This window comes from Blastocystis sp. subtype 4 (assembly GCF_000743755.1).
Source record: "Blastocystis sp. subtype 4 strain WR1 chromosome Unknown seqid_0006, whole genome shotgun sequence".
NCBI lineage: Eukaryota > Bigyra > Opalinata > Blastocystidae > Blastocystis > Blastocystis sp. subtype 4.
Genome location: NW_014569541.1, coordinates 58,181 through 82,950, shown reverse-complemented (window position 1 = coordinate 82,950; position 24,770 = coordinate 58,181). Strand labels below are relative to the sequence as shown.

Here is a 24,770-nt window from a genome sequence, read left to right as displayed (position 1 = left end):
AATGTTTGTTTGAGAGTCATCTCTTCAAACTAACACAGCACGATTGCTTCATAAACAAACACCCATATCGATCAAACGAATAACCAACGACTCCTTTTGGTACGATCACTTTCTTTAATTCCATATCCATACAACAATCTACCACTTTCTCTCCTTCATTGTTCTTTAGAGACCAATCAATGCCCTACTCAATCACTTCATCTCTTATCCATCACCTGTCGACCTTCTGCTTTCAATCGAATGAACAATTCAATAACCTCACGATTTCCTTGCTGAGCTGCAATATGAAGGGGTGTATTACCTTGTTTATCAGGAAGGATTCGCGCTCCTCGACCTAACAATTGGTTGATTCCATCCACCCATCCAATCTGACAACACAAATGAAGAGCAGTACTTCCATTCTCATTCACTCCATTCACATCAGCTCCATGATCACACAGATAATGAACAAGTTCAGTTGATCGTGATGACATGGCAATGATCAACGGTTTGTCTCGAAGCTATGTGGAACACAACAGATTCTTCCTACAACACCAATATCCGAGTTTATATCAAATCCTCCCATCACATATCGTGATACATTCTGAATATCACCAGATTTCAGATATTCTCTCCATTCCCTATGTTTTGGCCCAATAACACACATTACGCTAAATGTCGTCGAAGCGTTTCTTGTCGCTTCATTTCCTCTTCTTGTCGTTTTCGTTCCTTTTCTTTGGCCAAACGAACGCTCCGAGCCAACAAATATGCTACTACATCATTAATCTCCTGTTCTGTTGTATCTAAAGCTCTTATAATGAAAATCTCACTCAAATCTCACTTCACAGTATCAATTAACTGAACAAATGTAACTATCCCTACAAGACAAGCGGAACGAGAAACAACTAGATATGATAAAATTCAACAACAGCAACTTTGGACTCGCTCATAAGCAATTTCAGTTCCATTGTAGAACGCATGATCTGTTACTCCCAAGAGATCTATACAGTCCAAGAACATAAAGTTATGATGAGCTCCATTCTCTACATAGTATCCCTACCGATTAAACATTCTTTCCAACTCTACTTCACCATGACGGAGAAAGATTAATCCTGCCCATTTCTCAGAGGCAGTATCATTTGGATCAAAGATACAATTATTCGGTTGAACATATAATACTTTGACAACCTGCTCTAGATTCTGAACAAGAGATTCCCAACTTTCTTCTGTCATGATCTTCTTTAATGCTGTTAACGTGTTTGCATTGGCAATCCCACGATTTCTACTGCTCAAAGACACTCTTCATATCCAACACATGTGCATATATTTGAGCTCTAAGATTATCAGGAAGAAAGGATAACATATATTCTTCGTGTCTAGCGTGATCATCAGGATTGCCTTCTTCCAGTTTTGCTGCTACCTCCTCTTCAATCTTTTTAACTGACTTCAAAAATGTTGAGGAGAATGCTTTGAAGAGTTTCCTGAACATCACGAGATCTCACTCTCAGTTACGGAGGAAGCGATTCATTTTGCTGATATGTATCCAGACACTTATTGATTGCCACTAACGTGGCTCGTCGACCAAACATGGAAGATATAATGATCGGTACTCAAGACTCTATGAAGTGTTTTTGGTATGTGTGAGAGCTGCTAAGGTGTACTCGATTCACTTTCATTAGTGATGCCATTGTGACCATCGTCTTGGATACTTTGTATCCATGTTGGTTCTATACATGCTCTGTACAATAGCAACGATGCAGGAAGAAGAACCTGACAATCCAGTAGCATGAATACTTTTGGCATTCCAAAAAATCTGTCAGTTATAGGATCTCATGTATTCTGCACAATGTTGGAGGGGAACATATCTAGCTTGCTTAGTTCGTTGCTAAGCAAGGTGTTTGAAGAGAAATGCCTGACAAAAGAGAACCTCCAGTCGGATATCTACAACGGTTGAGTTTGAAATTGACGTATTAGCTCTAGGACACATTCGATATTTCAATTTGGAAGCGAAGAAATCCTTTCTTGATAGTCTTTCAATTCCTGTGGGTGTTGTTCGTGGCGTTGTTGGAACATTGGAAGTCAAATTGTCGGCATCTTCAATCTTTTCAAATGAACCGTTGAAACTGCGAGTTCGTCTTGTCTTTCTCTCTAACGTTAAGGCTGAGGATATTTGCTTGGTTGTCGAACCAATCGATGATTATTCTATCGAGGACTCGATTCGTAACTACTATGTAGAGCATTTCCACGTATTGAACTGTAGAATGCCAAAGCTTCGGAGATTTCAGTTGCTGAGATTCGTCGTCAGCTACAAAAAGCATTAATGGCAAAAGAAGAGGGAGGTGAAGATGAAGGGAGTTATCTCCGGTCCTTTTTAAAGAATATTGTTAAGAACCTGGAAATTACTCTTCGAAATGTAGTTGTTTGCTTCTTTTGATGAACAGATTCACATCCGATATGAAGATCGTTTACCTGATTCACCATATTTCGCTTTCGGAATGATTATTGACTCTCTCTTATTCAACGTAAGAATGGTTCGTGAGTATTCTTTAGACTTTAATCGATTCTCGTCTCGATGCTACTAAGTCTTACAAGCAATTCACTATGAAGAATGCCAAACTCTACTTCAACAATATCACGGAAAGAAATTGGAATTCGTATTCTCTTCGTGAGATGATTGATTTACTGAAACTTCCTGACGAGGGGAATGTTAACCTAATTAACATTCCTGATCTAATTATCTGTATTGCTAATACAAGAAAGAATTATGACTTGTGTGAATGAGAAGAGATGTTCATTAGTAGGAGTGGTCCTGATCAATCAGTGTATATTCAGATTCCTCATATTGAATTGTCTGTGTCACATACCCAATTTCTCTCACTTGTTCAAATCAATTCATTTATCACTCGTACTGGGAATCGTGATAATTACTCGCTTGTGCGACGAGACATTCTTAATGAAGGGGGAGTTTCATCACTGTCTTCATATCCACGGTTATTATGGAAATATGGCATACGCTGTGTTATTCGCAATATTCGTCGATTGAAGTGTACTTACAAGCAGAGTCATCTCCATGAAATGTGGGTAACTGGTCAGACCTATCATCAGTTGTATTTACGTCAACTTCAGGAGAATTGTGAATTGTCTGAGGAGGAAGTAAATCAAGTAAGAGACTGTGAGAATATTCTCCCAACACCTACTATTCTGTTATGGAGATCTCTTGCTGAAGCTGAAATACGTCTTGTTCAACAAGTGAGCAAAATCAACACTATTTATGGAATAGCCTCCTAGTCTTCGGCAACAAATCTGGTCGTTTTTTGGATATACGGAAGAACAGCCAGTTGAGGTTCCATTAGATACGGAAGTCCCTGATCTGCCTGAGGACTATTTAAAGACAATGATTCGAGTCAATGTGAATGAGATCAAGTTTCGATTGATCGCTGACTCGGCTATCTCAACACGATCTTCTCCTTCTTCTCGTCTTCAGGAACGTGTGTTGTGTTGTCTGTTTATCAATACTCTTTCACTCACATTGCGAATTGCATATGATTGGTGGGAAGTGGGTTTAACTGTTTCTCATCTTGCTTTGAAGGATTATACAAGCGAACATCCGAAACTGAAGTATTTATTGAAGGGAAGTGAGGATTTGAGTTATTTCCATTTTTGCAGAATAACCATTAGATGATTCCCGCGGTTATCATGAGAAACAAGATATGATTCAAATTCGATTGAAATATGGTAATTCGTTATTTATTTATGGAAATGTTAATAATATGGACATTATTTGGAATATTCCATCAATAATCAAAATCGCTTCTTTTTTTGACATTCCAGAATCATCAGTTTCTATTACTCCAAAGTCTAAGTATTCATTTATCATTCCCTTTGTTCATAGTCATACTTCTACTACAGAAGTGCCCCAAATCTTCACGATTTTGACATATTTGTATACCATTCATCCTTCTCTGTCTCTCATGAATATTCATTTTTATCTTCCATCAGATGTTTCTGATCTGGATTCCAGTATGATAGTGTTGAACATACCTGAGATTCATTTGCGTGGTAAGAATCAGGACTTATCTCTAAAGGAGTAGATAACAGTGTTCGTGGTGAACTAACTGAAGAAGAGAAGGATCTAATTGTGCTGAATGATTATACAGGTAATCGCATGTCTATCAGCTCACTGAATGAATTCACTGAATCCTTGGATCGTGTTACACTCACTTGTTCTTTATCTCATCTTCATTTGGTAATCTGCGATATGAGTGACTTGTATGATGATCCTCATTACATCGTGTCTCATCAATTGAAAGTTATTCATGATTTTGATATTAAAGTCTTGATTTTTGTCATTCCTAATTTATAGCTTTTATTAGCATTTCCTCTTATCAATGATAATTCTCCAATTGAAGAGATTCATATTACAACGGCTCTTACATTGACTCCTCTCCAATTCTGTGTTGACTTATCAGCTCTTCATCATCTCATTCGTATTCTTGATTGTATCGTATCTCCTCCAACAGTCAGTTATGATCAAGACGTCTATTCCACTATGTATTCTCATGCGTAGATTGTTACTCGACTTAAGGAGCATCCTTCCACTGGCTTCTTCTCTGTGTCCACAGCATTTGGCTCAACTTCTCCAGATACTCCTTCCATTCTCTCTCTCTTTCAGACATATTTGAAGGAAGATTCTGAGTTTCTCCACTCCTCATCACGAGTCTCTCGTTCTAATTCTCTTGCTTCCCACAAATCCGAATTTCAATCTGTGCGATCCGATGATTCCGCTTCCTTCCGTTCGCTCTCTGGTTTTCGGAGTCGAGAAGGGTCATCAGATTTCCAGTCGATGGCTGAAGAATCACAAATACGAGAACGGTCTGGTTCGTTTTCGTCTCTAGCCGAAAGTGCGACATTACGACAACGACGACCGCAACGTATGAATCGTCGCAATAGTGTATTTAGCATCACTTCTGCTACTCACTCCTTGGGACGGCGTGTGGAGCCATCTTTTGTGACAGCATGCGAAGGTCGCGGGGATTCAATGAGTTTGGCAGAAGTAAGTGAAAGCGGAAGTAGTTCTGTTCATCGTATGAATTTGAATGTAAGTGATTTGTTCCTTAATCATCTCCAGTTCCGTGTGTTTGATATGCTTCCAATCGACTTCCCTCTTGTGTCTCTTGCAAATGTGCACCCGTGTTATCTCTCCATTCGGCCTGAGGATGTTACAGTTGATATGAGTGTGATCCTGGAATCAGTTACAATTGTACTAACTAACAACAAGACAGATCGTAGAGGTGTGGCATGTCACTTAACAAATCTGGTAGCTGACACCACTCATACTCTAATGACTCGTTTTGTTGATATTTCATTAGAATCGCTAGTAATTAGTTATTTAAATTCAAGTGATTATTCTACTTCTGAGGCAATTACGGAAGGTCATGCTTTGTTTGCTTCATCATCCCATGGTCCTTTCTTAACTCTTAAGAGCACTTATTATATGCCTCAATCAGTACTTGCTGGCAAGCTCTTGATGCATGTGACATTAGCTCTGTTTGAAGTCAGTTTGGATTCCTATCTTTTCTCATTCCTTCAACTAATTCATTCATTCTTTGAACCCATACAAACTACTCTCAAATTGCTTCATTCGAAGGAAACTCCCTCTGCTTCGGTAATAGCCCTTTCGAATCCACTTCCGTCTTCATCTCAACGAGACTTTGAAGTTCATGCTGACTGTGAGGGATGCGTTGTTAACATGCAATCAAATGATGTTGAGTTGAATCTGTCACTCCACACTGTTCGTTACTGTATGAATACGAAGGAGAAGCATAAACAAGAGTTGCAGATCGGTTCTCTTAAGTTGACTTTGAATAATGCTTGTGTCTTGAAGTTAGGAAATGGGCCTGATTGGCAAGGAGTCGTGGTAAGTGTTTCTTCATCGAATGAGTTGGTGGTGGTTCTTACTGGATTGGAATGTACACTTTGTCCCTTCATTCAGTTGAATCTCATCCAGCAGCTTATTCAAGTGAGTTCTTTTCATAGTCTTGATTATAAGGGTTTTTCTGGAGTAGCAGAAATTGGGAAGAAGTTATGGTTCTCTTCTGAAGTGACTTCTTCCTCAACTGTTGTGACTACTAAGTCTTCATCTCCATTCACTACTCTAACACTGACGTTTGTTAATCCGATGATTCAAATCTCCTTTAATGACCTTCAAGTTGTTTATTCATGTGGTGAACTTACCTCGATACTTCAGATTCAATCGATTGTTCCATGTTTCTCTGTTCATATCCTGGACGCAGCATTTAGTATAAACGACTCCTTTCATAGTCTCAACACTATCACAGACCTCTCTGCTACTTTGGATCTGAACTCTCTTGAAGGTAACCCAGAGGCACGCTCCATAGAATTCGATATACAGTCCATCTCACTCTGTCTTGAACCTGCTTTAATGTTGTCAATTCAGCGAATCTCTGAAGCCTTGATACAATGCCAGTCCCAGTTGTATCAGTCACTTCCACGTTCCCATGAGTCAACTTCTTCATATTCCGTGTTATCTCCTTCCTTCCTTCAATTCGATGTCTCCATTACAAAAGCTTCAGTCTCTCTCTCATCAAATACATCAACTTGTCTTATTCTCTCTCTGTCTAATCTCCAACTCTCTCTGCTCATGTCTGAGATCCTTCAAGGATCCTTCTTTCTTCTCGATGTATCACTCTCTACTCAATCAAGATCACTTCTACGTCGCCAGACTACGGATGTTCCCTTTCTCGTTCTAACATTGGATAATCATTCTCTTTCAGCAGATCTGATAGGAATTCAAATCGAACTTGGATTTGATTTTCCAGAAACATTGGCTACTTTGCTTTCTGATTGGAGTAAGACCATCTCATCATCCAATCAACACTCCTCAAATTCCAATGAATTCATACAACAGTTGGTTTTGCTTCTTCACGAGAAGTACGCTATTGAATTGAATGTTGAAGACATGTCTTTGAGTCTAGTGGATCGTGAACAATCAGTTATCTGCTCAGTCAGTACAAATTCTGTTATAACCTTCTGTGTGAATGACTCTACCATATGTGAATACATGGTTCTCCTCTATGGCCTCACTTGTGTTTTTGATCATTATGTCCAGAATCAGTACTCTCACACTTCCTCTGTCATTGATCTCCCTGTTGCTATTTCACTTCATGTCTCTGGTAATTCTCACCTCTCTATCACAACTTCTGTGGATCAAATTGAAGCCACTCGTATTGCTGATTCTAATCCTACTAATTCTCTTCTCCTCTCTCTCAATACTGCACAATTAGTTCTTGATGTTGTTTCTCATTTCAAATCAGCTCTTCATGTTCTCGAACCTTCCTCTCCACACACTTCTCATTCTTCATCTCTTCTTCAGATTGAATGTGATATTCCCGCGGTTATGTTTCGATTAGAATTAGCTCATAATTTGGTCGTATTTATAGGACTTCATCACTTCTTACTGAATGGAGAGAACACCTTCCAACACTTTCATACTCGATGTGTCCTTAACGCTAATTATACTTTTGATTCACCTCTTCAGACTCTCTTAGAAGAGTTGGATTGTGAGGATAGAGATTCTGTCTCATTTCTAGTTCAATGCACGGGAATCCTTAATGAAGATATTTCCGTAAGTGTAACTCCCAGCTCAGCTCTTCAAATGAATTTGCCATGGAATGTATTACGAGCATTGTCAGCAGAAGAGAATGAAACACGAGAACCAACTGGTCTTACGTACATTGAAAACGAGATGGGAGGTTCATTAATGTATTCCTGAGATAGCCAATCAGATGTAGTGTCGAAGGAGAAGATAAACACGGGAATCGCGAACTTTTAGCCACAATGCCTCCATTAGGTCGTTTTTCTCCTCGTGCCTCTCTCTCAGCTTACTCAAATCTTGTTTTACAGTTGGATTCTCCACTTGGCAGATACGAACCTTTGATTGTTCCTCTTCAACGATCTTCTGACTCACATTCAACAGTTAACTATGTGGTTGAAGCGACAGAGGAGTTGGAACAACATCTGGAAGGGGTGATTCGTGAGTTGAATCGCAGTGGATCCTATAGACGTCTTGCGAGTGTATTGTTCTCACAGAGTGTGGATGTGACAATTGAACCTCATACTTCGGAAGCAATTGTTATGCGTGTTCAAGGAGGAATGAAGCTGGTGAATGGTACCAACATTCCACTGTTCATTCGTTGTTGGTTGGGGCATGTCTTAGTATTTGCCCAGATCATGACAGGTCACTCCGAAATAGTGAGTCCACCTTATGCGTCTCATCTCCCTTATCTGCATTTTCAAATCCAACCACTTGTTTGTAACGCAGAGGAATTAGAGGCAAAACGTTTACAGAGTCTGAATGAGCGTCAACTGAATGGGTTTGTCTTCAGTTCAATTGAGATTCAGGGCAGTCAGCTTACTTCAAGTCTTCAGTGCAAGTGTTATCGCAGTGATGTACGAGAATGTGATGAGAAAGAACTCTGCCAGGATATTAGTGAGTTAGGATTGGTAATCTCTTCATTCAAACAGTCCCATTCTCGTTACCAAGTGTCCTTCTTGCCTCTAATCACCATTCGCAACTGTTTGCCAATTCATCTTGCTGTGAATTGTTCTGTATCGTCTATTTCACTTCCACTCTTTGCTGATACTCATTCGATTCTACTTTCTTCTCTACAAGAGTATCCTGTTTATGACCACTGGTCAGATCGAGTCCTTGCTATGACTCCCTTACATATGCGATGTGATACAAGTGTATCCCTTCTAAACTTGCTGGGTATCTGGAGTAGTTGGCTTGATTCTAATCAAACTGTAAATGAAGATGAATGTTTTGAATGCACTATGGAATGTTCAGACTATGATTCAAATCCTCTCTCCCTCACATGTCGTTGTGAATGGTTCAGAGGAGGAATCACCATTCAAGTGTTTGTTCCTTTCTGGCTTCAGATCGAATCTACTCTTCCTCTTCTCTTTCATTGCTTTACCAGCAAAGAGAAAGAGACTGAAGTTTGCAATCAGCATTTTGAGCAAGAGTCTAATCGACTTCTTCTGTTGGATTCTGTGCATCGTTTCTTAACAATTTCCACACCCACTACTAATGTCTCACCTCCTATCCAACTTCGTTCTCTTATTCAAACGTATCAGAACCGAGTTGTTACATTAACAGATCGCTGGCGATTGGGTCTATCTGTTCGTTATACTCACTCTCTTCTTCTTACTTCGCTACCAGCTCCTGATTCTATTCCAATGACACATGTTCTCCTTCTTACACCCCGAATCCAGATTCTTAACAATACCTCTCTTCATCTTGAACTCCACCAAGAAGGAGCTCCAGATAGTGAATCCTTCATTCTTCCAGTTAACCAGCTTCTACCTCTCTCTCTCATTCATGGATGTAAGCAGGCTTTCCGAGTTCGCTTACTCAATGGACCTGGAGTTTGGTCTTCTTCTCTCATTCATCTTGATGAGATTCGACGTGGTTCTAATCATGATAAGACTCTCTATCTACGCACTCTATCAGATAGTATGGAGTTCTTGCTAGTTCATGTGAATTCCCGTGATAATGGTTCTTTGGACGTAGTTATTGATCATTCCAGATATGGAGGAACTGACTTACCAGTGATCTTTTCCAATCAAACGCTTTACCCACTTCAAATTCGTCAATATGCAGTCCCTCAAGCTGATGTGTGGTTTATTGCGCCATATTCGTCCTCATCCTTTTTTTGGGCTGATGAAGATTGGAGTCATGTTCTTGATGTGGATGTATTACCAATATATTCCCGCGGGACTAGTACTCTTCAAGGTCATCTTAAATTGGATTGCTCAACTTCACGAACACGTATTCATTTGCGTGTCCCTAATTCGGATCACGACCAGCGGTTAGCTGCTAGTGTCGAGGTGTTACGGTCTGTTGTGTTCGTTCATCTGAAGTATCTCCCTGTTGATGAATCCAGATATCCACAAATTCCACTCTCCAATGAAACTCTCATTTCTCGACCTCTTCGTTTAGAAGTGAAAATTCCCGCGATTCATTTAACATTACTTACAGCACGGGGATATGATCTTATGTGTCTGAGTGGAACCCAGTTGTGTTTACGTGTTTGTCGGAATGCGTTAACAGATGTCCAGGTCTCTCTTCATCGTCTCGAGGTGAGCAATCAATTGATGGAGGCAAAGTATCCTGTGATGCTAGTAATGAAACCAACCTTCCCCACACAACAACAGTCTACTCAATATTGTCTTAATATTCGTTGTAGTATGTGTGAAGGAAATAGTGCCGATTTCGGTCATTGCTTATTTATTACCAATATTGAATGTGATGTAGCTCCAATAACCCTTGTATTGGAACATTGCCTTATCAAGCATATCACAATGTTTCAATCGATTCATCCTTCTACAATTGATCGAGATCTGATCAGACCCAATAATTTTGCTTCAATCTTCGACTATCTTATATCACTTCATGATTACTCCAACAAGCGATTTCATTATCATTACCCACGTCAACCACGTGCATCTGCATTGAATGTGATGAAGAGTCGAAGTCAATTGTATGAGGAATCCAGACATATTCGAGTTCAAAGACTTCATATTTCATCACTTTCTCTTACACTTTCACTGTCTCTCACACCTCCACACATCTCAACATGTCCATTGTTCTTTCTCGATTCCTTATGTGTGTCGTTGCACCCAATAACCATTGCTGAAACATACCCTCGTCGGATGTCGTATATGCGAAATCTCTTGTTCCATTCGTATAAGCGAGCACTCCTCCTTCAAATCCCAGTTCTGCTCTTAAGTCTTCGCTGTATCGGAGCTCCTGCAGTTTTCCTCCAGAATTTACTGGAGAATCTGGAACGATTAGCAGTCGACTTGATTCATGGTTCACATCAGTCGAATCTACTGACACAGTTGCAACATACAGGCAGAGCGATTACTAGGTACATTGATCAGAATTTGACAAATGTCTCGCTTGTAGCATTGAATGTGATCACTACGTGGTTGGGAGCACTTACTATGATTCTCTCCTTAGCACACGTTTCTGTCCAGTCACATCTTCTGCATGGTTCTTTGTCTTCCTTCTCTCCGTTCTTAGCATCATCACGAAGTTCGTATGGGTTTAGGCCGTTGGTTCAACAGATCAAGCATTCCTTGTTCTATCTGATGTACTCATTAACTCGTGTTACTCGGCCTCTTCAACACCTTCTTACCAATCTTCAATTCTTCCGATCATCTCTTGAAGGTAGTTCCTATTCACCTCTTCGCTTACGTGCCCCAAATCTTACCATCAACGGAGTTCTGTTACCATACGATCCAGTGTATTGTCGAGGGAGAGGATGGATGATGTGTGTGAATGACGGGAAGTATGCGAATGAAGACTGTTTGGCTGTTTATTCCATCTCTCAGGCTTGCTTAGTGATTACTCGAACTTATTTGGTTATGTTAAGAACACGGCAGAATCGAATTGAAGTGATGTGTGAAGTGGTGTTTGATGATTGTGTGTCGCTGAAAAGTGTATGTTTTGGAGAGAATCGTTACGCTCTCGAATTCATCTGCTTCCCTCCTGTAGATCTGTTTGATCACGCTTCTACTTCGATGGGAGTAGTATTCGGATGTCGATTGGAGAAGCGATCTATGTATATTGGGAAAGGAAATGCAGCGAAGCAGGTATGTGACAAGGTAGAACAGATTATTCGTAATGAAGTGATGAATCATAACTATGGTAAGTATTGAATGAGCTCTAATATCTAGTCTGGAGATATTCATATTCACTGAATACCATATGGGAATTGAAATGACTTGTTTGTTGAGAAACCAAACTCCCGGTTTGATTCAATGACCATTTTCTTCTTTGTATTTGCGTTATGTCTGCTGCTGAAGGTTTTGTTCAGTTTTTGAGAAAGACTCCTACTCAATTCCACGTTGTAAACGAGTGTATCAAGCAATTGTCTGCTGCCGGTTTTACGCGTCTTAGTGAGAAGGAGAACTGGGAAGGCAAAGTGAGACCTAATGGAAGATACTTCTACACACGAAATGAGACTTCTCTTTTTGCATTTGCTGTTGGACCTCAATTTAAGAAGGGAGATGGATTTGCAATTGTTGCAGCCCACACAGACTCTCCATCACTCAAACTGAAGCCCATTTCCAAGCAAGAGAAGGATGGACATATGATGATGGGAGTTGAGGTTTATGGAGGTGGCAAGTTCTATACATGGGCTGATCGTGATCTTGCGGTTGCTGGACGTGTGATTGTGGTTATTGAGGCGTTATTTCATCTATAGTGCGAGCAAGATGGTCATATTGAGTCAAAGATCTTCGATATCCGCAAGAGTCTGTGTTTTATCCCTTCTCTGGCCATTCATCTCTCAGATGACAAGGAACGTACTGGAGACAAGATCACATTTAATAAGGAAACCCAGCTCGTTCCGATTATCGGTTTAAAGGATACCGAAGACCTGAACGAAGATGACAAGAAGAAGCTGAAGGAGGAGGAGAAAGCGGTTCCTATTTACAAGAATCACCACAAGGAACTTGTTGAGTTGATCTGCGCACAAGCCGGTGTCGAGGCCAAAGACATTCTCGATATGGATGTCTATCTGTATGATATGAATGTATCCTTGTTTGATAAGGAATCTAACACATAGCAAGCGACTCTTGGTGGTCTTCATAATGAATTCGTATTTAGCGGGAAAATCGATAATTTGTCGATGACGTATTGTGGTTTGACTGGTTTCATTCATTCTCTGGAGAAGCCTGTGGAAGATGATCACATGGTGAGGTACTAGAATTGTGCTAGGAATGATCATCAGAGTCCTTGCTCTCTTCGATCATGAAGAGATTGGTTCGAATTCACTTTGTGGAGCTGAAGGAAACAGTCTGTCATGTTTAATCACTTCTCTTTCGGGGTCGGATAATGTCTCTCAAGCGATTCGAAAATCATTCTTACTCTCTTACGTGAGTGATGAAGAGAAGGAATCACACCTAGGATGTGGCTCATGCATACAATCCTGAGTACGCTGATAAATATGAGTCACAACACCGTTGTATGGTGAATCATGGAGTGACAATGAGTTATGCTGCAAATCAAAATATGGCAACTTCATCACCATCAGCATCGGTGATGCGACTGTTATGTAAGAGACATGAATTGCCTTTGCAAGTGAGTGTGAAGAAGCAAAATATGAGAGAAGGATCCACGGTAGGACCGCACATTTCGGCTCAATTGGGCATTTTAACTGCAGATTTGGGTATTCCACAACTAGCAATGCATAGTATTCGTGAGATGGGAGGTAGTAAGGACATTGAGACTGGAGTGAAGTTAGCGGAGGTGTTTTATCGTGAGTGGGGTGGAATTGAACCAATGATGAAATTGGGTGAGGAGTATTGATCATTCTGTTTGTTGGGATCAATTAATGGTCTTGTATGATGGAAGAACAGTATAAATCTAATACGTGGATCGAATCATACAATGATCTATGAAAAACACACTTTGTTTTCAACTAACATAGAAATGGGTGCCATACAAATCACTCATCATAGGAGGTAATACATGATCACTATGTAACAGCTTATCCTCTTCTTGTCCTGGTACTAATTCAACAGGAAAAGGCGTGGGAGGTGTTTTGAATCCTTCATTGATATCAATAGGATGAGAATGTTCACAAATCAAACCATCTTGGCCAATTGTGGGAAAATACAGTGCTTCAAAGCCATCATCAACACTCGATGGTCCAATCTCATTTTTCTTTAGATAAGTAAAATTGTAAGGATACATAGGTCCCTAAAAAATGAATAAACACACGAATTCTCACATGCCACTGAAATCCCTTCTCCTCCAATCGAAACAGAATCAATTCCCCTTGCTCAGAACAGAACAGAATACTCCTCCCAGAAGGATGAACTTCACCCCAAAATAACCTCTGTTTAGGATCTCGACAAATCGATACTTCCAATTCTCCTTCAGCTGTTAGCAGATAGAATACAGGACCATCCAAGACAAAATTCTCTGGAATAGCTAAGATAACTTGACAACTATGGAAGTAATCAATAGCTCTCCATGGAGAATCGTTCACAGAATCTCGATAAGATGAAATTACTTCCAAATCAGGTAACGAGAGTGTATAAAGTTCATTCCGACACGCTACAATACAAATACGTCGTTCTGTATCAATATGGATTCGATGCTGCAAAGGTTGTGATTGCTTCATCGCTACACTTCGAACAACCTGACCCTGATCATTAATCAGGAAGATGTTTCCATTCAACCAAAGAAGAATTAACCCATCAATATCTGTATACTGGGCATAGGACGGAATGACTCCTTTCTTGGTGGCTTCCAATTTGATGAGATCTCGGTAACACATCTTGAGAGTGTGTGAATCCGTTTTAATATTTAATTCAATCAATCTATCGAGACAAGTCACGATGCATAGCCGATCTTCGGAAGGATGGCACGAGAATGAGTTTAACACTTGATCAAATCTACCAATAATCCATCAGACAAGTAGGAACATACGTAAAATTGTGACAGATCTTCTTGGACCCAAAAATATCAATAAGAAACCCACTGCAGTCTACGATGTAGTAGAGGTATTTACTACTAGCTGACCAATCCAAGAAGATTGCATGATAGGAGTTTTGTCTCGTATTTCCACGAGTATGAAAGAACGATAGCTCATATGTGTCCACAAGAATATCATGACTGTCCCAGATCGAAATTGAATAATCAACGTTCACAGTAGCGAGGACCTTGCCATCATGCGAATACTTTGCCATAATGACTTGATGCGAATCGATCCGCTTCTCCTCCGTGAACTTGGGCAATTCTACTTGTTCGTCCATGAAATGTAGGATTGCCAAAGAAAATTTAAAAACAAACACCTTAACCATATAAAAGACATCAACTACTCCTCTTTGATTTCTTTCCCAAGATGATTCTTGGAATGGATCCCACCATCCTTATTCAAACACTCTTTACACAACCGATAGTCATCATTATGCACACATGAATAATACTCGTCATACAACACCCGCTCACATGCATCACACATGTCCAAAAAGGGATCAGGAACCTTGTGAAAAATGAATTCCAATACGAGAGAAGTTGAAAGAACCGATTGCCGGAGCGTATCAAACTGGAGGAAGTTTCCTTGGCACAACCGTAAGAACTCATGACGCTTGTCCAGAAAGGGATACGAAATACGAGGATCTCGCTCTCTTACTGGGACCAATGGAGGCATTGTAATGGAAGTAAGAGGATGAGGGTGATACACTGTCTAGTAATTACGAAATTCTTGATACTCATACTCGTCTCATACACTTCGAGCACAAGAAGAACGGAGTTCTTGACTGGAAGCATTCATCACACCGTACTCCCTCTCCTACAATGATCTCTCCACATCGTGAACAGTAAGGTCGTAAGTACACAATCATAAACCTTGATGGATTCTCCAGCATCGATTTGGCGTATTTGCGAAGGAACTCAGAAGGCAGTTGCTGGATGTTCTCCTGAAGCAATCGCTCACGCAGTTCTGCCTTGCTTTTAGAAGAGGAAGAGACAGAAGACACATGAGACAAGACCTATGAATTACTCACTACAAATGCACTGACACTTCGAGTGGGTTTGGGTTTGAGACTCTCCTGATAGATCTCCTTAAGAAGATCCTCTCCAATGTACGGAAGGAAGTCACCTTCAAAGTATGGAACAGTTGTTAGGAGGGCTCGCTCTAATTCTGTCAAAAAACCAGATGGAACTGCTCGTGCTGCTGGTCGAGGAGAAATATCACTTGATTGAGGAAGAGGAGTGGAAGTAGAAATCGTGGAAACTGTGGATGTGTCAGATGACAATTCAGATTCACTTGGATTCTCATTCTCAGACTCATAGTCAGATGAGACATCTTGAGTAACAGTTGATGTTGTAGAGAGCACGCGTTCTAGTACTGCTTCAGGTAACTCCCCTTCTGTGAGACCCCGTACACTGAAACAACGAATCTGTCGTTGATTTAACTCCGCATTATTCGACCATACTGCGTTCATATGAAGAAGTTGGTCTAATTGACAGGTTACATGACTGATTACACCCGAATCCACACCCTTAGCAAGAAGATTACGATACCAACCAATCAAATGATCTGCATTCGGTGTACGTTGATCACGGGGATGATGGGAAAAGATATAATCGTCTCCCCGAGAAGGAGGACAAGCCCAGATGTGAGCACGACAGTAGCCATTCGTCTTAGCATATTGAAGGTACGAATTGAGTATGCAATGATAGATAGGAGTTCGGAGATAACGAGGTGTAAGAAAATGAACACTGTCAAGATAACTGATGTAAATACAGCGACGATTCGGAGGAATAACCTGATCTCCGAACTCATGCACATACAACACAAAGAGAAGAATATCCACACCATCACGATGCTGGAAGAATGCAATACATTTGCTTTGATAAGGAATTGAGAGAGTATTACTGTAATCAGATGTAAACAACGGAGCTAACTGCTTCTTCAGAGTAACTGAGGAAGTGATATTACTCACAACTCGAACAATCAACGAAGCTTTCAACTGGTTAAGAGCAGCATCAGTTAATCGCATTCGTGGTGGTTGCTTCTTCATTTCTTCATCCACACAATGATTGATTTGAGCAGTGAGGAAATCACTCAGAGGACACGAATGAATTGCAGGAGAACCCTGTTCAGGTCGTGGTACACGATGAGGATCAGCAGCCAGACAAAGAGGACAAACATACGAACTGGTAACCTCACGTGGATGAATCAAACCACATACACAATGCATCCACTCATGACATCGAGAACACTGTACCCATGACTCAGGAAACACCTCATCATTCTTCTTTCGAACAAATAGATTCTTGCGCTCTGTCTTATCCATTCCAACTACTTTCTTCGCATAACACTTTGGACAGTATCTTCCCTTCTTACCACGAATCACATAGTACGTTGTATTACGAAGAATCCTCTCCCTACAATCACCGTCACACACATACACAGGAGGTGAATACTTCAAACACTTCTCACCACAGATCAGACAAGGGTATCCACGACAACTGCTACAAGTGTGATTGTACTGTGTTATCCGATTTTGTTCGTATCGTGAACGAACTTTTTCTAACTCAACATCCAAAGTCTTTAGCATCTGAGTGGCACATTGATTCACAAAGTGTGTTTCAGGGTTAAATTTCTTTGCATTTTGAAATACCAATCGAATATCATAGATAAGATCACGAGGGAATTGATACCGTCCACACATCAGATTATCGCGAATCGTTCCCAAATCCATTGGATGCTCAACTATCGAATAATAAGTTGGGAGGTTCTGAGTCTCTGGATTGACAGGAGTGTTGAAGATTCCATGATTATCCTTGTGTTGCATGAGCAACTGAAGGAGAGGACCGTAGTACGTTTGAATACTTCGAGACCTTAAGTATTGTATATATTGATTCAGTTCAACTTTCGTTAGGGTTGAAAGTAGTGGTCTGTAATTACCAGATCGACTAATAGAATATTCTACATGATTATGAATGAATTCGCCCTTGGGAGGAGGGACATGTGTCCGATGAATAACTTTGGTGGCATGTGTCTGACCCCTCTTCGAGACCGCCTGCACTCGAGTTCGTTTTCGGCCGTAAACTTGCTGGTCAATGCGATTTCGTTTCTGCGCTACGGCAGGAGAGAGAAATGCCATGATCCGTTGAAGAATAGCACATTCAGGAATAGCACACTTGCCGAAATCGCATTGGCAAGAGATTGAGTGCTTCACCAAACTTACAAATTCTGAACTTGGTGTCGCTGCTCCCACCGGTACTGATATTCCTTCTTCCGTATTCGACTGTTTTGAATTTGAATGTTCCACTTTTCTTCAAAACGGGTAAGCAGTACGGGAAGAATCTTCGCTACAACAGTGTGAATATCAGCGATACTGATATTCGCGAATTATGGAATAATAGTAACTGCCATCCATTTGATAATCTAAGCACGGCGGAATATGGTATCGAAATGATTCGAAACTATATAGGAACTTTTCTATATCCTTCAGGTTATTACCTATGACAGGTCAGATGTGGTATTATCTCTTCCTTTCGAAGCTCACAGAATGTAGTTGTATATTATTTTCAGACGTAACTATTTTATGAGGGGGAAAGAAACTATCCTAGTAGATTCATATCTACTTGAGACAGCACGTCTTATTCTTGGATAGTCCCTGCAAAATGGATAGAAAGCAACACTTGATCCTGTAGACATTTAATTGTATGTAGTCTTTTCCTTCTCTGTAGTTCACTTATATTTGGGAAATAATTAGTACTATAGGAATGGGATAATGTGCCAAAGTAATTCCATGTTATGGTTGCAATTCGTACCGACATAGACAATGCAATAGGAATTGTGGGCGAATAGAGTAATAGAACTTCTGAACTTGCTCTTTTCTACCCACCCAATTGCAGATTCATCGTATGTCTCATAATGGAGTCCATTCAGATATATGTGCTTTATAAGAATGAATAGAGAGTACTAAATAACAATATACATGCTGTGAGTACGAATCGAAATAAACTGAATAGGTCTTCGTTATAAACCATAACAAACCAGGTGAACACTCATTTATTATCGTTTCTGCCACCAAGTTTTGAGTCGCATATTCATTTAGGTAGCCTCTCCATTATTTATATCAATATCTAGTGACATCAGACTTGGTATCTACACTTGGGACTTATAAAAGATCTACATACTTTTTAAATATAGATATGGGAAACGTTAGTGTTATCAATTCTTCGTCTTTCCCATTCCTTGGTGATTATGAGATTGAGAAGGTGGAAGTTGTAAAATCCGATGATAAAGGGAATGGAGAGGCAATTGTTCGATTTTCAGTCCCATATAAGGGGTATACCATGACTATTAACCTAGTTAATGGAAAGAAAGAAGGAGTTGGTTCAATTAAAAGGGAAGATGGAACCCCGTATATGCAAGTAATGTTTGTGAATGATGAATGTGAAGGAGAAGTGATAAAAACAGACAGATACGGAAGCATTGTGTTGAGAGGAAGATTGGAGGGAGGAAGAGAAGTTGGAATGTGGACTGAATATGACTTTGGAAAAGAGAAATGGAGAGGATTTTATCGAAGCGGAAAGCGTTATTCGACAGTTATAGCGAGTAGAGATCTGGATGGAATGTTTGAAGAGATACGCAGTGATGGAGAACTGTTGAGTATAAGTGGATTTGATGTTGAATGGAGAAGGCATGGAAGATGCTTTGAGTATGAAAATGGAAGAGTGAAGAGTGAATGTGAATATGAGAATGGAATAAAAACGAGAACAATTCGAGAGTTTACTGACAGGCGATTAATGAGAGTGTATCTTAGGAATGGAAAGAAGGCGTATGAAGGAGTGTGGTATGGAGATGTGGTGAATGGGTTCAGTCGTTATCCTCGAATGCTAGGAATGAAAGGGTTCTATTCAGAAATAAATAGGAGGGGGGAAGTGTTAAGTGTGAGTGAATATGATGAATATGGATTACTGAAGAATGGAAGATGCTTTGAGTACGAAAGAGGAAGGGTGAAGCGAGAATGCGTATATGAGAATGGAAGAGTGATGCGAGTACTGAGAGAATGGACAGAAGATTTGATGGTTGAATATGATGATAATGGAATGAAAGTATATGAAGGAGGATTTGAAGGGGAGATAGTGAAAGGATTCGTTCGAGGAGGAAAAGGAACGGAGTATGGAAATAACGGAAAGAAACTGTATTTGGGAGATTGGAGGAACGGCTATAGAGATGGAGAAGGAACAGAGTATGGAAGTGATGGAGAGAGTGCATTGTATGTTGGTAGTTGGGAGAATGGTACTCGGTATGGATTTGGAAGTGAATTCTGTGGTTATTGTTTGTATACTGGAGAATGGAAGAATGGTATGAGACATGGAATTGGTAAGGAAATGAATGAGAAAGGAGAAGTGATCTATGATGGTGAGTGGATGGATGGAAAGGTGATATCTAAGAGTCCAGTAGCAATTCAGTATTCAGCAGTAGAATCAAATTATGATGGTTCTCAGAAGAGTGGTTCAATTCTTGCAATTGATTTTGGATCATCCAACTCTGTTGCCTTTCTACTCAAGAATGGAAATGCAGAGCAAATTAGTGATAATACAGAACAAGGTCTTTGTGGATTCCCTTCATTGGTTGAATATTTGGGAAACCGAATATTAACGGCAACAGTTGTGAAGAAGAGAAGGCAACAGGCACGGAGCACATACAGTGTATCCTGTGTGAAAAGAATTCTTGGACTCACGTGGGATCAGTACAATGCTCTGGAAACAAAGGATATCTTTGGATGTGAAGTGGTTCGTGGAGCTGATGGTTATCCTCGATTTGTCGTGTCGGGTGATGGTCGTCAAGTGAGTCCTATTGAAGTAGCAGCAGAACTTTTCCGTAAGATCAAATTTGATGCTGATGCTCGTAATGATGCTCCAGTAACAGATTGCTTCGTGACAGTTCCAGCCAATTATAAGGAGAATCAACGAGGAGCAATTAAAGAAGCTGCTAGAATGGCAGGACTCGATGTAAAAGCAATCATTATAGAGCCGACAGCGGCAGCTATGTCATGGTGTTTTGATCACCAGAATGAAGTGGCTTTGAATGATAAAATGCTCGTATTTGACTTTGGAGGAGGAACCCTGGATCTGTCATTACTGAATTATGATGGTAATGGCGAATTCTCAGTGATTGATACAGACGGTGATCCTAAACTGGGAGGATATGATATCGATCTTGAGATACGAAAGGAGGTATGTAGAAGGGTTGACAATTTGGATTTGTCGTCGTTGAGAGATCGATGCAAATCTCGACTTCTTGCTGTATGTGAAGATATGAAGATACAACTGTCAGTGACATCAGGATGTGAAATTGATTTAAGTGATATTGTGGATGATGATGAAACTCGTTTTTTCACACAAGCTGATTTGAACGTAATTGTGAATAATTTATGTATGGATCGTATTAATCATTGTCTTAATCGCTTGATGAATAAGCCTGGTCGATCTCTTGGTATGATTAAAAGAGTGTTAATGGTGGGTGGCTCTTCTCGTATATTGGCTGTGAAAGAAGCATTGCATAGTCGTTTTCATAATGCTATTTTTCCAAGTATCAATCCTGAAACCAGTGTGGCTCAAGGAGCTTTGTCCATTGCTCGAAGGCCAGATATTGTTCATGATATCATCTCTTATTCTTATGGTTTGAGATTGAGTGATGATCAAGTTATAATTCTCCTACCTAGAGGAACTCAAATTCCTTGTGAGAGTGAGCCGATTACATTCTCAAGTGATGAAGATTACCCTGACAAAATATATTCTATTATCTACCAATGGAATGACCAGCAATCAAATGAGACTGGTGGAACAAAACCAATTAGTGAATGCACGATGGTTCAGGAGTATTGTTTTAAGAATGAACATCCTTTACCAAGTGGAGAATCTACCTTTACTATTACGTTCTATCTATCTGTTGGAGGCACACTAGAAGTAGTGTGTATTGATAGCAAAACAGGAAACGTTATGAATCATCAAGTATACAACTCACTAATCCAAATTCAGGCTGGGTAATGGTTAAAGTTATTTGCGTACTAGTTCATGTTTGTTATTAGACTGCTAGCGATGTTACGAACTCTTCATCTTATGTAAACCCTTTGAATGATCGGTTCTATTACTATCCACTAAACACTTGTTCTTCGAACACTGCACAACTAGAAATCCATGTAAACTGATTATTCGTAAAAACACTTCAATGACAGAGAATATCGAACTACACTTGTATTTTATAGTTCTTTGATACCCACAACTAAAAATAAAGATGAAAAATAGTCGTCAGTTAATTCAGCCCCACAAATACAATAAAAAAAATACTATTCCTGCTATTTGAACACAACTTGAATAACTCCACTATCAACAGTTTCGAACAAACAATGACAACTCAAATGAATTACGAAGACTGGGCAAAAATCTTGTAACCAGCATAGATGGACCAGATCCAGCCGAGAATGAAAGTGGCACAAATACAGGTCAAAATACCCTGGAAGACCATACCACAATCGCAACCACCCTCGTTAATGATGGCACCGATAATAGTTCCAATACCTATAATTTCACATCTCCGCAACAAATGATACCAGGGAAGATGATGTTCACAATGAACAGAATAAGACCAGCAGTCTTGTTAACCTTAGGGAAATCACAAAAACCCATGATAACGAAATTATGAATGGTTCACAAAACGTTAAAAATATTCCGCGGGAATTTAGAAAAACAATTAGCATTTCTTGCAGAACATTTAAATTGGAATATTCACAAATTGTTAGAAACAAACAGTGGTAATGAACAATTTCCTCTGTTGCATCGGAAGAAACACCGTTCCTCTCCTTACTTTGTATCACTTTGTTAACAAGTTCTTGGAAGTCCTCAGAACTCTCTTCGGTCCCATTTCCAAACCTCTTCAAAAAAAGCTGCATTTGAATTTTTAGAGCATCGATATTGATATCCTCAGGAAGGATGGTTCCTTCTGCTTCAGGTCCCCAGTACCCGCCATCGCTCAAGAGTTGCGATGCTTTCACTAATGTGTCATATTCTGGGATGTCCTTAAGAGATTTCGAATACTCTTCACACTTGGAGTACTGTTTCTTTGTCATATAAAGCTAATCGGTATTTCTCCTCCCCATTCTTACAGCTGGTTGTGTACACATGTCTGCCATTGTTTTTCCATCTAAATGGTCATATTCATGTTGAAACACCTGGGCATGCCATCCACTTAACTCTTCTTCTCTGTATTTTCCGTATCCATCAATGTAGCTGATACCAATAGTTTGTGGACGAGCCACAAAAGCAACATTCCACGGATCACTGAGACACGCCTCAAATTCTCCCATTAATCGTCGTGATTTCATCTCAATTTTAGGGTTAAAGTAGGGAAGGAGCGGCAACTGAAGATGCTGCTGCGGTGTCAATTTTGCTAATTGTCAATTCGATGACTAGACAGTACAGGGATCCGGAATACTTGTATAATCACGAGTAACAAACATTCGAATTGGACGATACAGCTGAGGAGCTGAAAGACCAAACGCATTGTTCTGTAACTATCGATTGTTCTAGATCCAATATACGTACACATGTGAACATGGCATTCAGGGCAAACTCTTGAATTTCATCGGAAGTTGGATCTTTGATTGTGACACACCGTTGTCGCAGAACTAGGTATCAATACTAACATCTTCAGTATACCTCTTTCTCCTAACCCTGCGACTTTCAGTATTTTCCATGGACGAGTCGATTTGTACATTTAATAGATTTCTATAATGCACAGTTGGGTAATGGATCATAGACGATACTCACGATTATTCAGCAAATCTGACGAGAGAACCTATTGTTTCCATTTATCAGAAAGCCATGGCCTTCCTTCTGAAGAATACTGTGCCGAATCTCGTAAAATCGAGAAATGTGATCACTCCAATCGTTTCTCGTGCTTTTGCTTACAGAACTTTGGAGATTGATCCTGTGAGCAATTTCAAAGGTTCATTATCGTTGTAGAAGGCTGATAATAAACAACACTCCGATGCCCAGTGGAGACTAGCTCAAACGCCTGTTATTGAAGTTAGTGAGCCTGCGATCATTTGTGATGGAGGTACGGTTGTGTGCAATTCAGATTCTGATTTTGTAGGTTGTGGTCCTATGGGTCATCCTATGCAGTATCTGAGAATGAATGGACCCAATGGAGGTGTTAATCGTTGTCAGTACTGTGGCCAGAGATACAAATATGTTCCCAAGCACTAATTCTAGTAAGTGTCTATCGTACTTTGTTTGTTAATCCTATAAATTAGTATACAGACATGTTAGGTGTAGATTTGGTTAGACCTAATTTGATCACAGTTTCACTGTGGAAAGATGAATTCGATCTCCGAATGCCTGTCATCTCTTCAGGTGACTGTTTCGAAGTGTATGGTATCTTATTGACTCGGAATGTAGGTGAAAAGATGAAAACTGAAAAGGATTTGATGGTCTTGCAGTTGGATTACTTTCAAGCATTATCAACTCTGAATCAACTCCTTTCATCGGCCGATGCACCATCTATTGTTCAGTCATATGAAAAGTGAGATTATGTTGATGGAATTATATCATAGGTTCCAGGAAATGCTTCTATCTAGCATTAAGGGAAAACGAAGTGAGTCGTTGTGTTGTTTCTTTATATAGGTCACCAACTTCTAAACCTAGCAAACCGAAAATTGCTCATTCATTGTAGTGAAGTCTATTGCATTCTCTCTGGAGTTGATTACTCAGTTCTGTTAAGTCGATTTTGTTTCATTTTTGAGATGTAGAGAGTTGTATAAAGCGAATACAAGGAAAATCAGATACTTTTGTTAGGGCATTGTGTTTTCAAGTGCTTATTGTCTTCATTCAGCATGAAAATTCGGCTGTTCTATCTTCAATGGATTCGTATATTAGCCTCTCACTTAGAATCAAACACTGTGCTTCTGTACTCATTAATGTGCTGGCTTAAGAAAAGGTTGCTGAAATGAATGCTGGATGTGAATATATTAAAGTGATTCTTCCTTATATTCAACGGGTTTCTACAGAAAAACAGTATTCCAATCATATGACGTCACTGAAGCGACTTCTCATCAACCAGTTATCTATGCAGAATACCCAGAATGCAGTGTGTGATTGTCTCATTGCCTTCTGTGAGTGTTTACAGAATCGGCCCATTTCGTCTCTTTCTGTAGGTGATATC

The 24,770-nt window shown here is 39.9% G+C and overlaps 8 protein-coding genes across 8 annotated transcripts; 4 read left to right on the top strand and 4 right to left on the bottom strand.

Moving 5' to 3' along the window:
* Positions 1-48: 48 nt before the first annotated feature.
* JH06_2136 (hypothetical protein) lies at positions 49-1,568 on the bottom strand (the record flags this gene model as incomplete). Its single annotated transcript, XM_014674572.1, has 10 exons — positions 49-93; positions 143-184; positions 216-500; positions 530-620; positions 650-790; positions 821-884; positions 915-1,035; positions 1,066-1,261; positions 1,293-1,460; positions 1,492-1,568. The coding sequence occupies 10 exons, from the start codon at positions 1,566-1,568 to the stop codon at positions 49-51; spliced, it is 1,230 nt and encodes a 409-aa protein (XP_014530058.1).
* Positions 1,569-1,825: 257 nt separating this feature from the next.
* JH06_2137 (hypothetical protein) lies at positions 1,826-3,661 on the top strand (the record flags this gene model as incomplete). Its single annotated transcript, XM_014674573.1, is given in 7 exon segments — positions 1,826-1,928; positions 1,960-2,225; positions 2,240-2,392; positions 2,421-2,501; positions 2,530-2,750; positions 2,781-3,228; positions 3,260-3,661. 7 exon segments carry the CDS (start codon positions 1,826-1,828, stop codon positions 3,659-3,661), a joined length of 1,674 nt encoding a protein of 557 aa, XP_014530059.1.
* Positions 3,662-11,855: 8,194 nt separating this feature from the next.
* Positions 11,856-13,378, top strand: JH06_2138 (aspartyl aminopeptidase; the record flags this gene model as incomplete). The annotated part of the gene is made up of 5 exons (XM_014674574.1): positions 11,856-12,245; positions 12,273-12,602; positions 12,636-12,769; positions 12,801-12,945; positions 12,977-13,378. The coding sequence occupies 5 exons, from the start codon at positions 11,856-11,858 to the stop codon at positions 13,376-13,378; spliced, it is 1,401 nt and encodes a 466-aa protein (XP_014530060.1).
* A 108-nt stretch (positions 13,379-13,486) lies between these two features.
* On the bottom strand, positions 13,487-14,832 carry JH06_2139 (hypothetical protein; the record flags this gene model as incomplete). The annotated part of the gene is made up of 3 exons (XM_014674575.1): positions 13,487-13,771; positions 13,803-14,472; positions 14,507-14,832. The coding sequence occupies 3 exons, from the start codon at positions 14,830-14,832 to the stop codon at positions 13,487-13,489; spliced, it is 1,281 nt and encodes a 426-aa protein (XP_014530061.1).
* Positions 14,833-15,570: 738 nt separating this feature from the next.
* JH06_0360 (hypothetical protein) lies at positions 15,571-17,694 on the bottom strand (the record flags this gene model as incomplete). Its single annotated transcript, XM_014674559.1, has 1 exon — positions 15,571-17,694. The coding sequence occupies one exon, from the start codon at positions 17,692-17,694 to the stop codon at positions 15,571-15,573; it is 2,124 nt and encodes a 707-aa protein (XP_014530045.1).
* A 1,057-nt stretch (positions 17,695-18,751) lies between these two features.
* On the top strand, positions 18,752-21,598 carry JH06_0359 (chaperone HSP70; the record flags this gene model as incomplete). Its single annotated transcript, XM_014674558.1, has 1 exon — positions 18,752-21,598. The coding sequence occupies one exon, from the start codon at positions 18,752-18,754 to the stop codon at positions 21,596-21,598; it is 2,847 nt and encodes a 948-aa protein (XP_014530044.1).
* Positions 21,599-21,974: 376 nt separating this feature from the next.
* Positions 21,975-23,324, bottom strand: JH06_0358 (peptide deformylase; the record flags this gene model as incomplete). The annotated part of the gene is made up of 7 exons (XM_014674557.1): positions 21,975-22,129; positions 22,162-22,213; positions 22,300-22,683; positions 22,714-22,997; positions 23,028-23,121; positions 23,153-23,235; positions 23,267-23,324. The coding sequence occupies 7 exons, from the start codon at positions 23,322-23,324 to the stop codon at positions 21,975-21,977; spliced, it is 1,110 nt and encodes a 369-aa protein (XP_014530043.1).
* Positions 23,325-23,431: 107 nt separating this feature from the next.
* JH06_0357 (NADH-ubiquinone oxidoreductase complex 1) lies at positions 23,432-23,815 on the top strand (the record flags this gene model as incomplete). Its single annotated transcript, XM_014674556.1, has 3 exons — positions 23,432-23,539; positions 23,573-23,666; positions 23,703-23,815. 3 exons carry the CDS (start codon positions 23,432-23,434, stop codon positions 23,813-23,815), a joined length of 315 nt encoding a protein of 104 aa, XP_014530042.1.
* Between the last annotated feature and the right edge of the window lie 955 nt (positions 23,816-24,770).